Here is a 14353-nt window from a genome sequence, read left to right on the forward strand (position 1 = left end):
GAGCCCCGAGCACATTTTGGTTCTCTGATTTCAGGAGTGGAGACTAATGTGGAACTATCTCAGAGAGCTCTTTCTTGGCCAGATGTGCGAGTGGGATGCGAAGCAGCGCCAACGTGTGGCATGAGCTCCAATCCAGGGGCACTCTGTGGCTGCAGTACTTGTTTTCCTGGGTCTCAGAAGAATTCCCTGTATGATTGTGCTGTGAGTTTCTGCAGCGGTGGGCTGTGTCTCTGCTTAAAGTCTTGGATTTTGGGGAGAACAGCGAAGTTTAGAGAAGGGTTTGGAAGGATTCCAGGAGATGCACCCGGGGAGAGAGTGGGGAGGAAGTAAGCTCTATTTGGTTTTTCTGGGGGGAGGTGAGTGCCATCTGAAGCCTTTGATAACTTTGAGGGTAGGCCCTCAAGAAGAGGTATTAGAATTTGTGGTTGATTCTGAAGCAGGAAGAACTTATGTAGTAAAAATTACAGAAAGATGTGGTGTAGGTGGTAACACAGTAGAAGTAGCAGGGGGAGAAGAGTTTGAGATTCCTGTCACTGGAGCTGTAGAAATTCGAAGGAAAACCAGCATAAGAACAGGAGATGTTTTACTAGTTCCTGGAGCTAAGACATCAACTTGCTGGGAAGGGACTTGCAAATACAATTAAAAATGGGGGTTGTGCCAAGGAAAGATAATACCAGGAACAGCTAGGGATGCCGAGTTGGGGGTTGCCACGTTTGGGGGGGTTGTTTGACCGGTTTTTTGCAAGCGTCAGGATCTGGAAGGCTGTTGCAAGGGCTGGTCCGTGTGGGTGGCCACCAGAGGGGCCCAGCTCAGAGGCTTCTGGTTTTCACGCAGCCGGTGGAGGTGGCGTGGGGCGCGGTTTGCAAGGGGCGCTGCTGAGGTCCGACCTGCCTTTACTGTGCCGGGTGTGGAGAGGCACAGGGCTGCTGGACACGCTCGCTGGCCCGGCAGCAGTGCTGGGTGCGGTTCGCGCAGTTCACCGCTGGCCCGGTGACAGAGGCGTCAGAGCGGAGCGCTGGAGCCCAGCACTGTGGGCTCCGGGCACTGCCCGTGGGCTGTGCTGGGGCTGGCTGTGTTGAACATGCCAGTCCTGTGTGTGGGGACAGCGCAGCAGGGCTAGGCGGGGCACGGGCTTCGCCCCCAGGGTCCCCACACAGGTGGCTGTCTATGAGTCCCCCTCGCCTGCAGAGTGAGCTGCTAAAACAGAGCTCGCCCTGCCCAGAGCCACGGCAGCAGCGGGGCAGGAGTGAGGGACAGCCTGGAAGAGCTGCTGTGAGTAAAAAGAGCAGTGGGGGATGAGACCAAGGCAAAATAGCCTTAATCTCTCACTAGTTCTCCAAACTTCACCAAGTTGTTTAGTTTTAATTTCTTAAAGTAAGATTTCTTTTTCCTCTCTTCCTTTATTTCCTTTTTTCCTCGTTGTTAAGAGGAAGAGGTTTTTTTGTCTTCAGAAACTGTTATGTAATAAATTTTTATTGTTTGTTAATCAAATTTAATAGGATTACTAAAATAAAATTTAATTATTGAGGTTGTTTTAAGAGCTAATATTGCAGAAACGCCTAAGCACAATGACCACATGTCCGGCTGTGAAGGCAAGAGGCTGAAACTGCAGAGCTGAAGCTGCAAGATGCTGCCCGGCTGTACAAAGGGGAAGTAGAACATCTCCTTATTCAGGAGAATTGCCTCCCCGCCACCACCGGGAGGCAGAAGAAGACCCCCTAGCAACAGGAGGCGCAGGCGCTGATGTGATCCAGGAAGACACAGAGGCAGAGACTGTATAAAAAAGGGAACCTCCTCAGCCAAGGCTGAGCGTGTGGGACGCTTAAGAGGAAGTGTCCTCCGGCTGCCCCAGCTGGCTTTTGCTTGCTTTACTGCTTGCTGGATTAATAAAATTGGCTTTCATTAATTATTGTTTAAATTGTCCCTTTTATTTTGTCACGCCAATTTATAACAGAAGAAGAAGAAGTCTGTGAAGCTAAACAGTTAGATATTACCCAGAGGGTAAAAAGGTAATAAATGGGATTCATCTCATGTCAACACTAGCCTGGCCTTTCTTGTTTAACTAATTATAGCTCACACAAGAAAAAACTGCCTCTACATTTACTTTCAAGCTTTTTATAAAAAACGCAAATGTTTTAGACAATGCCAATAAAAAATCCTGATGTGATGTTTGCACTGTCCTGTGCTATTAAGAAGTCCTTTCAGGTACTACTGATAACTGAGACAGCAGTCTGCACCAAAGCAAGAGGGCAGATCCATGCCACACCAGTAAAATCAAAGGAGCAGTGAAGGAAGCTGAAGAAGGGATTGTAACATCTAAGCCGGGTGATACCAAATTGAGTCTTAAGTGGGGACTTGGTGGTAATGAGCTAGGCCAATCCAAATGATCCAAGGAATGTACAAAAAATCCTGCCTATCTGGGAAGTAAGGCTTAGTTTATGTCAGTAGTTTCAAGTGCCACCTAGACAAGTTCTGAGACTCCTTCAATACCCACCTTGGGGAGGAATACTTCTACTTTAGACAGGAAGACCGGACTGTTTCAGTCAAGAGATCCTCATGTTCTGCCTTTAACCTGTGACTTCTATAAAGCAGGGGATGGAATTACAACTTCCTTAAGTGCCATCCCATACACCCTGTCTGAATCATGCCAATACTAAACATACTAGCTTGAGTTAAATTGTGGAAAACTTAGTATTGTAGTTCACAAAGTTAAAGCTCATTGTATTGTGCCAAATCTATTGAGAACAATTGAAATAACAACTTTGCTTTGTGGATGGGAATTACTAGTGCCTGTTGAATGGGAAATACCTGAGGAATGGTGAGAAACTATGGTTAAGAGGTGTCAAAAGCAATTTGCCTGGAAATTGCAAAAGAAAAGAAGTAAGGAGGAACTAGAGGGCAAGACCGGGTTGGCCGCTGTAGTCGCCACCAAAAAGATCCTGTACAGCTGCTATGGGCTGCAGCCCCATAGGGAGGGGAGGGGAGGGGAGGGTATAAGCCATACTCAACTTCTGTTATTCCTTCTTCTGTCACTTATACTTTGCCTTTTCCCTTTCAAGACACTGGCAAGGCCATGTTACAAATGCTTCCGAAAGCTTTGCATGAAAAACCACCAGAGTTCCTATTTTATTCCTCACACCCATGTCAACAGTCACTGTTATGTGCCACCAAAATGAAATACTTGTATGCAGAAATGGGAAAAAGTATTAGATTACAGAAAATCTAAGAACAAGTGGTAACAGCTTGGCAAACAAATGTCCAAAAAGAGAAAAATGGATTTGTTTCACATTTGCCATTAAGGGAAAAGTCCAAGATTTGGTAAAGGCAAAACTGTCAAGAAAAAAGACAAAGCCAGCATAGCAATCTAGCCCTGTATTAACCTCACGTCGGGACCTGTATACAAAGCTTAAACAGCAGTTAAACAGAGAAATAGATATCTCAAAATTAAGAAAGAACCTGTTTGTAAAATTAGGGGACAGGATAAGTAAGGAACTTAATATAACTGACTGCTGAGTCTGTGGAGGGACTTTGATGACAGAGTGTTATAAATCCATATTGTGATATTGGCTTTCACAAGTATTAGGATGAGTATTGTATGTTAAATGCTCTGCAGCTCCACTTCATTTCATTTCCTGAGAGTTCCATAACAGTTTACTTCAAATAGCAATTTTCTATCTTTAACCTTCTTGGGTCCTAATATATCCATGTAAATTCTGTTATAAATGACAATATAATATTGGCTCTTGCATTTATGTATTAGCTTTTGCATGTTGTTAATAATCACAAGTATTCTGATATAGTACAATTTACAATTCCTAGATATGAATATTCCTTTAATTTAACTGCTTGTTAGTATAATATAATCTATCAGTTTATTTCTATTTAATTTATGTTTGTTTATTTATATTTATATAAAGTTTATATAAATAGTAGTGTGATAAATAGATGTTATATCCTAGGCCTTAGCAAAATATTAAAATGGAGACTATGAAATGTTAAAATGCAGTTATGTAATGAACCCAGAGAATGGTGTAAAACAATGATGTTGTTTCTCACATCTGCAGACAGGCCTCTCCAAGTAATAAGATAACAGTGACAAAAAACAGAGCACCAGAGAAGAATTTATTGACTTCTCCTCATTACCAGGGAGTGGGAAGCAACAGGATGGAACCACAAGAAGAAATAAAATATATATTTCTACTTAATCTACAGGATGTCATACAGACAAGTCAGAGGTTAAAAGCAAACAGAAGAGTTCCTGAAACATCAAAACCTCACAAGAATGTTTGAATAATGTATAAACTTATGAATATGCATGTACCCCCATCAATGGAATAGTATCTAGAGAACACTGTTTTAAGCGAATGGTGTGTTCTTTGGCCAATTGCCAAAAACACCCCAGCGCTTGATATTGTCCCTTTTTATCCCGTATTAAACTTCAAACTTTTAAAGAGTGAACTTTGTTTTTCACAATTCTAACTCCAAAGTAGTGTTGTGTGGCAGAATAATACTGGAGATTGTGAAAAACAAAGTTCACACTTTAGAATTTTTAATAAGTTTAATGAGGGATAAGAAAAGGGACAAAAGTATCCAGCACTAAGGTGTGTCTCTGGCCGGTTCGCCAGAGAGCATGCTGTAGATTTGAAACAGTGTTATCTTTATACTGTATCATTCCTGAGGCTCATGCATATTCATGTGTTTTAGTATTCAAACTTTCTTGCCAACAATTGATATTTCAGGCTCCCTTCTTGTTTGTTTTTTAACCTCTGACCTGCCTGCACGATATTCTATTGATGAGGTCTTCCCGTCTTCCCATCCTGTTGTTTCACACTTGCCAAGTGTGAGGATGGAGAAAACCTTCCTGCATGCTTATGCTCTGGTTTCCATCATCCTTATCACACAGGAAATATATATCTACCACTGTGCTGACGAAGGTGAGGAATGCCAAAGACTTTATGGCTGGGCTGATGAAAAACATATGGCCCAACCATCTTTCCTAGGGAGAAGGAAAACTGGGAGTTGAGGAGCAACAGAAGCTTTTGAACCTTCATTTCTTTCAGTCTGCTCTCCAGGAAATGTCTCTAGGAAAAATACACTTCTTTAAATTCCATTACAAGTGGAAGAGTTGAAGCAGTGGAAAACAGGCAAACAGGAAAACATTGAAGAAATCTTACAGCCTCTGGCCTGGAGGAACCGTCTTGTTGACTGTTAGGTTTCCTTGTGACTTAAAAACCAATGAATTTGCTTATGCTAGCAACACTTCACAGAATCCTGCCATGTCACCAATAACAGTGCCTGCACTAGGGCTCCTCTTGAAATAACCTAATATTAAGCTGAGAGCTGAAATGTGTTACAGTATCTGGGAAAGCATGAAATGCCAGACTGCAAGCATTCAGTTAATCTACATGCACACTAATCCCTGCATGTAGTTGAGGAAACAAGATCATGAAAGCCTATGGGCTAGAAACTAGAAGTCCACAAATCTACAAATAACAGGTCAGATTTTAAAAGGGATTGTCGCTGTTGGACACTAAATGATTCACACAGACACAGCTCAATGTATGATAGAAAAAGAAATTCACACTAATGGCCTTCCACCTTGCTTTACTACTTAGGTCCCAGACAGGGCAAAACAGAGCCTGTTTTACTGCTTTCCTGCCTCATGTTAGGCAAAAGCAAATCTTGCTTCCTTCCCAGCCTGCTTGTTGCACACACACAGCAGCAAACCACGGGGACAGCTGTAACAAGGCCCAGTGCAAAGCAGATGCTTTGGAGGCTCCAAATCCCACCTGCAGCGGCTCCGTCAGACAAGAGCAAGCTTCTGTCAGCATCCCAGCACCAGCCTGGTAGTTCCCCCCTCCCTCGTCTCCTCTCCATTCTCCCCAGCCCCTGCTCCCAAGACCTTGCCAGGCCATGCCATTTGCTGGGCTAGATAAAGGAGCGAGTTTCCTGCTCCTTTGGTGCAAATACCAAAGCTGTGAGAAGTGAGAGGATAATGTTCACTCCCGCTTTGCTTGATCTAAGGAGGTTGGTGGAGGCCCAGAGCGGGAGGCTGGTCTTTGAAAGAGAAACTGAAAGTGAGTTGCTGCTTTCTTGGATGTTAATGCACGTGGATGTTAATTTTATAGAATGGCAGAGGTTGGAAAAGTCCTTGAAGGTGGCCAAGTCCATCTGTCCAGCACAATGGAACAAAGCTGTGTTGCTTGGCGACCAAAAGTACTCAAACTCCCGGCTTTTATCCCTCCAAGTATAATGAGACAAGCCCACTCACATAGATGCAATTCATTGAATTGAACAAAGCCTCCCTTTTCACTGCAAGCTGAGGTTTTTAGGAATCCAAGGATGAAAGCCCACCATGATTTCACTGGCACCATGGGGACACACCTTTGGAAGTCCTGCCAGCTGGGGAAGGGGCTGGGCCTGTGGGAGGATGCACGTGCCCAGATCCTTCTCAGGGCCAATAGCGTGTTTGCAACACCAAACAAATGGAACAGACATTGCTGGAGTGATTTCAGACAGACAAAAAGACAAAATGGAACAAACTTTGCTTTAATGAGAAAGACAGCTTTTGTCTTCATGAAAACAAGAGAACAAAAGATGGAGCTTAACGAACAACACCAAAGCTCTTACATTGACTGATAAGAATCGAACAATAATAATCTAATAAGCTAATAATCAAATCTAATAATCAAATAATAACAATATAATAACCTACTAACCTAATAATCTAATAATCAAATAATCTAATCATCATAATAATCAAATAATCCTAATAAATCTTTAAGAAAGCTAATGAATCTCAACTAACAAATTGAGAAATGTCACTAGTAATCGAATCTAATAATCTAACAATAATAATCTAAGAAGCTAATAACCTAATAATCTAATAATCTAATGATAATAATAATCCTAATAAATCTTTAAGAAAGCTAATGAATCTTAAGTAACAAATGGAGAAATGTCTATCTAGTCAACTAAACAGAAGAATGAATAATCCTAAAAACTTAAAAATCTTAAAAAACTTAAAAAACTTATTTCTATCTAGACCATCTGACAGATAATTTCTGTTAGCCCCAGATAAGTGGCAGGCTTAATTTGTTTTTTTCTTCTTGGGGAGAGGCCCTGCTTCCTTCCGTGCGCGATGTCTTCTCCTATGTGCGTTCCTTTCCTGCACGGTTTCAAACACCCTGGAAGACAGGAAACAAAGCAGCCATTGTTAATTCAATGCACACCATTAAAGCGAGCTCCAAGATTTCCATTTCTCCGTGAATTTCTGTCTTTTCTGGCTGTGGCACCTCTGTAAATTGATCAGAAGCATAAATCTGATCTTTCTTGTTGCAGTTCCTTCAAATGTCTTCCTCCTCTCGCTTCATCTTCTTTTGGATTTGATCAGCACCATCAAAGCAAGCTTTGGTCTACCTATTCCTACTTGTGTACGAATTGTGTCTTGGTGGGGCAGGGCAAGGTTTCCCTGGGAATGCTGGGCTTTAGCTAAGCTCTTTGGGGTGCAAGTGGCTTGTAAGGCTTTGCACGGCGGTGAGAGGCGGTCCTGCGAGTGCCCTCAGCTTCCCCTGTGGTGCCTTTGAACACGGTCAGCCTGTTTCAGTCCAAAGGCGCAGGCTTTGAGCAGAAAGAGGTAGAACTTGCGCACCGTTTGCACTGGCCGCAGGGAAAGGGGCCTCCCGCCGAATGGGGTGGCTGGGGCGCTTGGCAGCAGGGACACTCCGCGTTGCGGGCCCTCTTGCGGCTTCTCTTCCCTGTCTTCCCGTTCTCCTTTCTGGGAGGGCTTTGGCTCCTCTTTGGTTCGCTCACAGTCTGGAAATCCAAGAATCCTGATCAATTTTTCCTTCCTCTCACCAAGCTGGAAATCAGAGCGTCCAGCGCCAGAATCTATTGGCCTAAGCAAATTCCTCCCAAGCCTAAAGAGCTGGGAAAACAGCTGGATTTGGGGGCGGGCTGCAGCGGAATGCAAACACAGCACTTGGAGGAAAAAACGCCTCCTTTCTACTGCCTGAAGGGGTGGGATCCATACGTGGGTATCTATAGTTCTCCTTTTCTTAATTGGACCTCTCTGCCCAGCATCTGTTTACCCCTACTTTTCCTCCCTGTCTAGGGAATGACTTTTAAATTCAGCCAAATTCCTAAAGACACATGGTTACCCAGTTTCTACTGCCCAAACTAATCTCTCTCTCTCTCTCTCAGTGTCTGTGAAGCAAATTCTGGTTTGTCAGTAAGGAAAGTTTCAGCAGAGCCACAGCACGGGCAGCTCCTTTTTGGGGAGTACACTGGGATGCTACAAAAGGTCCCTGAACATCTACAGAATCTGCACGAGCGCAGCCAGGATTACTGATGTTTTGATGTTTTGATGTTTGATGATCAAGGCCTGGGCAGCATCTGCTGCGCCTTTCCAGTGTACGGGACAATGTGATCCTGGCAGAGCGGTGCCTCCCAGGCTTGCCAGCAGGTTTTGTCCCCTTCTCCCAGTTTCTCCACCCTCCAGCCTTGTCTTGATTTTCTTCCCACTCACCTGAGCAAGACTTTTGGCAAGTTTATGTTCTTTCTTCCAGGTGTAGTAGTACTCCACACACTGTGCCACAGTCTTGCTCTGAACCTGTTGGGAAGAGAAGAAGAAGGAATCTAAAATAGCCATCCTGTAGGGTGCATTGAAGAACAATTGGAGAGTTCTGGAGTCACCTAGGAAGCAAAATGATGGAGTAAATTGAGTAGGGTGTAAAATGAAATAAATAAGGCGTAAAAGAGGCCTTGTGCAATGTAATATACAGTGTATGATGCTGTGTGGGAAGACATGCGATGCACAGATCAATAACAAATCCATGTAGCACAGTTTTTCTTTCCCCCATTGGGTTCTCAGCTCTCCCAGCACCATCTGCTGTGGAAGCATCAGCGCACCTAGGAGACCAAATCTGACAGAATAAGCCTTTGTGTTCCGAAAGAGCTTGGAGGAAAGGGCCTTTGAGGCAGAATCACCCCTCTCTTGCAGGCCTTTGATGTCCTGTTTCATTATTACTTGATTATTTCGGGTATTTGAGAAGAGAGAGAGACTGGATTCCAGCATCTGGGAGCAGAAATAATCAACATTTCCTCCTGATGATCTGCTAGGGTCAAGAATGTCCTATGGCTTTACCTGCTTCTGGATGAGATGAAAATCCTTGCCATAGGTGTGAAAAGCCTTTTTGAAGGACTCCTTCTCCTCAGGTGTCCATATGTCAGAGTCTGGCAAAAAAAGCAGCAGGTAAATTGGTCCCTCCATCCACTTGGAGTAGATCCCACTGGCTGCCAAAACAAAATTGGCGCCATCCACCTTTCACCTGCGTACATGTCTGCTCCCTTGGAAAGTAATGAAGACAAGAGCAGGCATTCCCCAGGAAGGATAAAAAAAAAACCCATGGAAAACTCCAAGGAAAGCTGAAGGGGGAGATGCTGCTGCTTTCCCCTGCCCCAGGCAAGAGGAGGCCTTGTGATGGCATTATTTGTTGGAGCACAAATGCTTGCCATGGCAATTAAGGGGACGGCAGTATCTGTCAGTGAAGGAACAAGCTGTGCTTCGCTTACCTGCGTAATGATAATCAGCCAAGGGGTGGCCTTGAGGTGTGGGAGGCCCCCCTGAGAGCAACATGTCCAGAGCCTCCTGCAAGATCAAAGGGAAAAAGGCTTTAGCTTCCCCACCATAGAAAGGAGCCAAAGAACCATCAACGCTACCTTTCAGCTACTTTGCCTCTTCAGGGGTTCAGTCCAGTGGATCTCATATGGGTTCAACACTGGGGTTTGCTCCCAAACCTTCCTTTTTACTGCCCAACTCTTTGATCCTGCTCCCCAAGAGTGGCACGTTGGTCACCCACTCAGTGCTTCTCCTGAGCCCAGAATTGCCTCTGCTCACTGAGGCTTGTGGGGATTTCCCCTCAACTCCCCCCAGAATGTGTTAGAGCACACAGATGTGCGGGAGATCGACAAGGGAGCAGGCTGTGGGACCTGCCAGCAGCTCCTCCAGGAGAGATATTGTCCCTGCTCAAGCCAGTTGGGCTCACCCCTGCTGTAGCTGGAGGAGACACAGCAGGCAGCAAGTTGTCCACTTCTTGTTAGCCCCCCTCTACAAAGAGCAGCCAGGAGAGGCTATCCCAGTGCCCAGGCCTTAGGAATTCCCTGTCCACTCTTCTGGGCACCCAAAGTGCCGCTTCTTACCGGAAGGCTGCCGCGTGCCTGGTGCAGGCAGTGCAGGGCCAGCTCCAGGTTAGCCGCTGGCCCGGAAACGCCACGGGCGCTGGCCATGTCCAACAGTTGTCTTACTGCAAGCACAACAAAACCCCAGTGAAAGTCAGGCTTGAAGCAAGAAAGGGGAAAGCTTGCAATACAAGGGAGAAGGAAAGCACAAGAGCTGAAGACAGCCAAGTGGTTGGAGGGCGTGGAAAGGATAGCAAAGAAAGGGGCAGCTGAACCAAGGGCCCACGTAGTGCTGGCTCTCTCTCCCATGAAAGCAGCCTTTGGAATAAGAAGCAGGGGCCAATCTCTCTTCTTCCAGTGGCAAATGCCCCCGACCGATATGGAGAGCAGGAAAGTTGCTCTTTTCCCACCCTGCTGCAAAAATGGAGCATTCTCCTTGCCTCTAACCCTCCCATGGAAGAAGACGGGTGAGACAAGGAGAGATGCAGAGCATGCAAAAAGCTGCCTTTTACCAACCAAAAGCTGCCTTTTACACACCCAAGTATCTCAGGGGTGGAAGAAAAGCTTGACAGCTACCTCTGTCAGGTTTTTCCATGGCAGAGTCATCTTCCTCCCAAGGCTTCCAGACCAGGGACGCGTGCTCTTCATCCTCACTCGGTGGTGTGGTCTGCAGCTCAGGGAGCTCAGCCTGAAAGTCACTGCCAACCTTGATGTGTCTAAAGGGAAAAGGGATGGAGGGAAGAAAGGCAAGTGGTCAAGAGACACTTGATGCCATGGGCAGGCTTGAGGCAATCTCAGCCCAACTCTGAAATAACAGTTCTCCTCCTCGACATCCCTCAAGTTTGCCGCTCTTTTATCCCTCGGGCAAAACTCACGGTCGAATCTGGGCTCTTGCTTTCCTTTTCATTGTGCCTCTCCTTTCCACCTGGAAGAGAGCAAAACAAAGGCCCAGGTAAAAAAAAACTTCAGCCATGATGTGTTGCTAGCCTTCCTTCTCATCCTCATCATTGAAAGCACAAGCTCCTGCGTCCCACCTCCCCTCTGTTTGGCACAATTGCTGCGTTTTTCACTTGGAACTTGCGAGGCAGGAGCCTCTGGCAGCCTGCAGTGTCCTCAAGAGGGGAAGACTGAAGGACAGGCAGTCTTGCCTTCAGGCTTCACTTCAGTCCTGGGGCCAGTGAGAAGACCCAAGAGGATGGCACGCAAGTTGTGCCAGGGGAGGCTGAGCTTGGATAGGAGGAAAAGGTTCTTCAGCCAGAGGGTGGCTGGGCACTGGCACAGCCTCCCCAGGGAAGGGGTCACAGCACCAAGCCTGACAGAACTCAAAAAATGGACATTTGGACATTGCTCTTGGGCACAGGGTGTGATTCTTGAGGCTGTCCTGGGCAGGGCCAGGAGCCAGACTCAACTTTCTGGGTGCCTTCCAACCCAGAAAATTCTGCCAAATTCTGTGACTGTGTTGTTGAGAAGGACCACTCCAGATGGCCCCATTTCACAGCTGCCTCTGCCCATGAGGCACAACCAGCCCCACAGGCATTGAAAAACATAGAGAAATCCATCCCAATATCTCAATAGAGATAAGAGGATCTATCCCCTGTCATTCATCTACAGAGACCCAATGCAGGTGGAACAAAAGAATCTAGAAAGATACTAAAGTCTAATGTCGCTGTAAATGATGAAAGTATGGAAGTATAGAAGAATGGCTGCAGGCAGACCATTTTTGTAGGTGAAAGGCTGTATTGGAGGACAAGCCTGGCAAACTGATTCCATGCCTTGAACAGCAGGGATCCCAGAGGAGAAGTGCCAACATTCTGGTTTTGAATGCTTTGGAGGAGGCGTGAGGAAAGCCAGGGCCTGATACAGGACTTTTATGGACACTGAAGCCCTGAACTCATCAGTAATGACCAGATTGTTTAAGGGTCACCACAAGATAGTTGTAGGCCTTCAGTGGGTAGCAAGGAGGACTTTTAATCAGAAAATCTCATTGGTGGATGAGAATGTGAAACTGCACGGTGACCGTTCTCTATGTCCTCTATGGAAAGCTCTGGATTTCCACAGACGGAGGCATGATTATTCCTCCAGAAGCTGGAGCCCGCTTTCATGCGTCACCTCGTCTGGGGAACGGGAGCACAGACCGTGTCTGCCGTGGCTGGTGGGAGAGCCAAGAGGAGCCTCCTGCCGTTCTCTTAGCGCTTTGAGGGCAAAGGGGGATTTTCTTACCTTTGCCAGTGCCAAAGTAGTGTGGGGATGCCTGCTGGCAGATGAGCTCGGGATGTCTATCCAGAGGCCAGATCTGGCACTGAGGATAGAAGGTGGCTGGCCAGGGGCAGCCCAGGAGCAGATCCTGCAGCTGCTGCTCCAGCGCTGGTCCAGCACCAGTGTTCCACCAACAGCCACAGGAGTGGGAGACAATGACGACAGTCGCTATGGGCACAGCCACACATTCCATGCCCAGGGGACCCAGGGGACCCAGGGGACACAAACAGGGCTGGGGCACCTTTGCCTCTTTTACTTCTGCTGCTGCAAGGTTGCTCTGAGCACCTTCCCAGTGGGGCATTTCTCGACAGTCCTCTGGACGGGGCAAAGCAGTGCAGGGAGAGCTCTGGGTCTTCTCCGTGCTTCTCTGGAAGGTGCCTGCAGCTGAACGGGAGCCTGGCTCTGTCAAAGGGCCCATAGCACACTGTCTGCACTGCAGAAGCAGAAGGATCCTGGCCCTGGCTCTGCTCCAGCTCCGAGAGAAGCAAGAGCCTGCCAGTCGTTCAGTGGAGAGGCAGCTACAAAGCTTTTTCCTCAAAGTGGAAGCATTCATCCAGCCCCCTTTTATAAACTGTCTGATGCCTAATGATGTCTCTTGATGATGTTTTCCCTCCTTTGAGCTGACCAGTCTCTCACCTCAACAGTCGTTCCCTGAAACTTGGAGAAACAGGATGTTTTTCAGAGGAATTGATGGGGACACACCACCAGCAATTCCCTAGCAAACATTTAATGCCCAATTCCTTTTTTCTTTGTTCCAGCTCCCTTGGAGAAGTGAGATGTTAGTCTCAAAAGACTGGGAGTCTAGCACGAACAGAATTACTTTTTCACACTAATGGCCTTCCCACTTGTTTTAGGTCCCAGATAGGGCGGAACCGAGCCTGTTTTACTGCTTTCCTGCCTCATGTTAGGCAAAAGCAAATCTTGCTTCCTTCCCAGCCTGCTTGTTGCACACACACAGCAGCAAACCCCGGGGACAGCTGTAACAAGGCCCAGTGCAAAGCAGATGCTTTGGAGGCTCCAAATCCCACCTGCAGCGGCTCCGTCAGACAAGAGCAAGCTTCTGTCAGCATCCCAGCACCAGCCTGGTAGTTCCCCCCTCCCTCGTCTCCTCTCCATTCTCCCCAGCCCCTGCTCCCAAGACCTTGCCAGGCCATGCCATTTGCTGGGCTAGATAAAGGAGCGAGTTTCCTGCTCCTTTGGTGCAAATACCAAAGCTGTGAGAAGTGAGAGGATAATGTTCACTCCCGCTTTGCTTGATCTAAGGAGGTTGGTGGAGGCCCAGAGCGGGAGGCTGGTCTTGGAAAGAGAAACCGAAAGTGAGCTGCTGCTTTCTTGGATGTGTGAGGAAAAAGAAACAACTTTGGGGGTTCAAATAAACTAGGGTGTTTATTAAGGGAAAAAAGAAAAGGGGAGGAAGGGATAATGGGTGATGGAGTAAAAAGAAAATAAATTTTATAAAAGTCCCAGGTCTGAGGATTGAGGAATCCTTTGGCCGAACCGGGGTTTTGGTCCCAAAGCAAGAACTCGGCGGCACTGCAGTGAATGCTGCTAATCTGCACTCAAATTTATATAAAAAAGTCTCTAAAAGAGATGTAGACCGAAGTGTGCAGTGTCAGGTCCTCAGCTGCAGCTAATCCACAGTAAAAGGGCAGCTCTTCAAACTTCACAGGTCCTTTTATAATCTCTGTCCCCTCAGCTTGTTGCTGGCAGTCCCACCCCTGTAGTTGTTGTTGATTGGTGCTGGTAACATCTTCTCCTCCAACAGTTTGCTGTCCTTGGGGTAACTGAGGTTTTGGAGGGAAAGTTCCTCATTAGTATGCACCGTTGCCCTGGTGTCAAGTTACAAGTCTTCTGGGGCAGGTTAAAAATTCTTTCTAAGATGCTGCTGGTGAGGGGATTTGCTTGGAAAACTTTGAAA

General features: G+C 46.6%; 1 protein-coding gene across 1 annotated transcript in view; it reads right to left on the reverse strand.

Moving 5' to 3' along the window:
- Nucleotides 1–12564, reverse strand: part of LOC147648258 (zinc finger protein 541-like) — a 101047-nt gene extending 88483 nt beyond the window's left edge. Inside the window, exons 1-9 of the mRNA XM_086867987.1 lie at nt 12400–12564; nt 11055–11104; nt 10756–10895; nt 10201–10304; nt 9574–9649; nt 9146–9234; nt 8528–8611; nt 7652–7815; nt 7032–7187 (exon numbers count right to left, since the gene is read on the reverse strand). Coding sequence (XP_086724113.1) covers nt 7091–7187; nt 7652–7815; nt 8528–8611; nt 9146–9234; nt 9574–9649; nt 10201–10304; nt 10756–10895; nt 11055–11086 — 786 coding nt within the window. The 5' untranslated portion in view covers nt 11087–11104; nt 12400–12564 and the 3' untranslated portion in view covers nt 7032–7090. The remainder of the gene's footprint in view (nt 1–7031; nt 7188–7651; nt 7816–8527; nt 8612–9145; nt 9235–9573; nt 9650–10200; nt 10305–10755; nt 10896–11054; nt 11105–12399) is intronic.
- Between the last annotated feature and the right edge of the window lie 1789 nt (nt 12565–14353).

The sequence above is a fragment of the Cyanistes caeruleus genome, chromosome Z (genome assembly GCF_971803275.1).
Source record: "Cyanistes caeruleus chromosome Z, bCyaCae1.hap1.1, whole genome shotgun sequence".
Taxonomy (NCBI): domain Eukaryota; kingdom Metazoa; phylum Chordata; class Aves; order Passeriformes; family Paridae; genus Cyanistes; species Cyanistes caeruleus.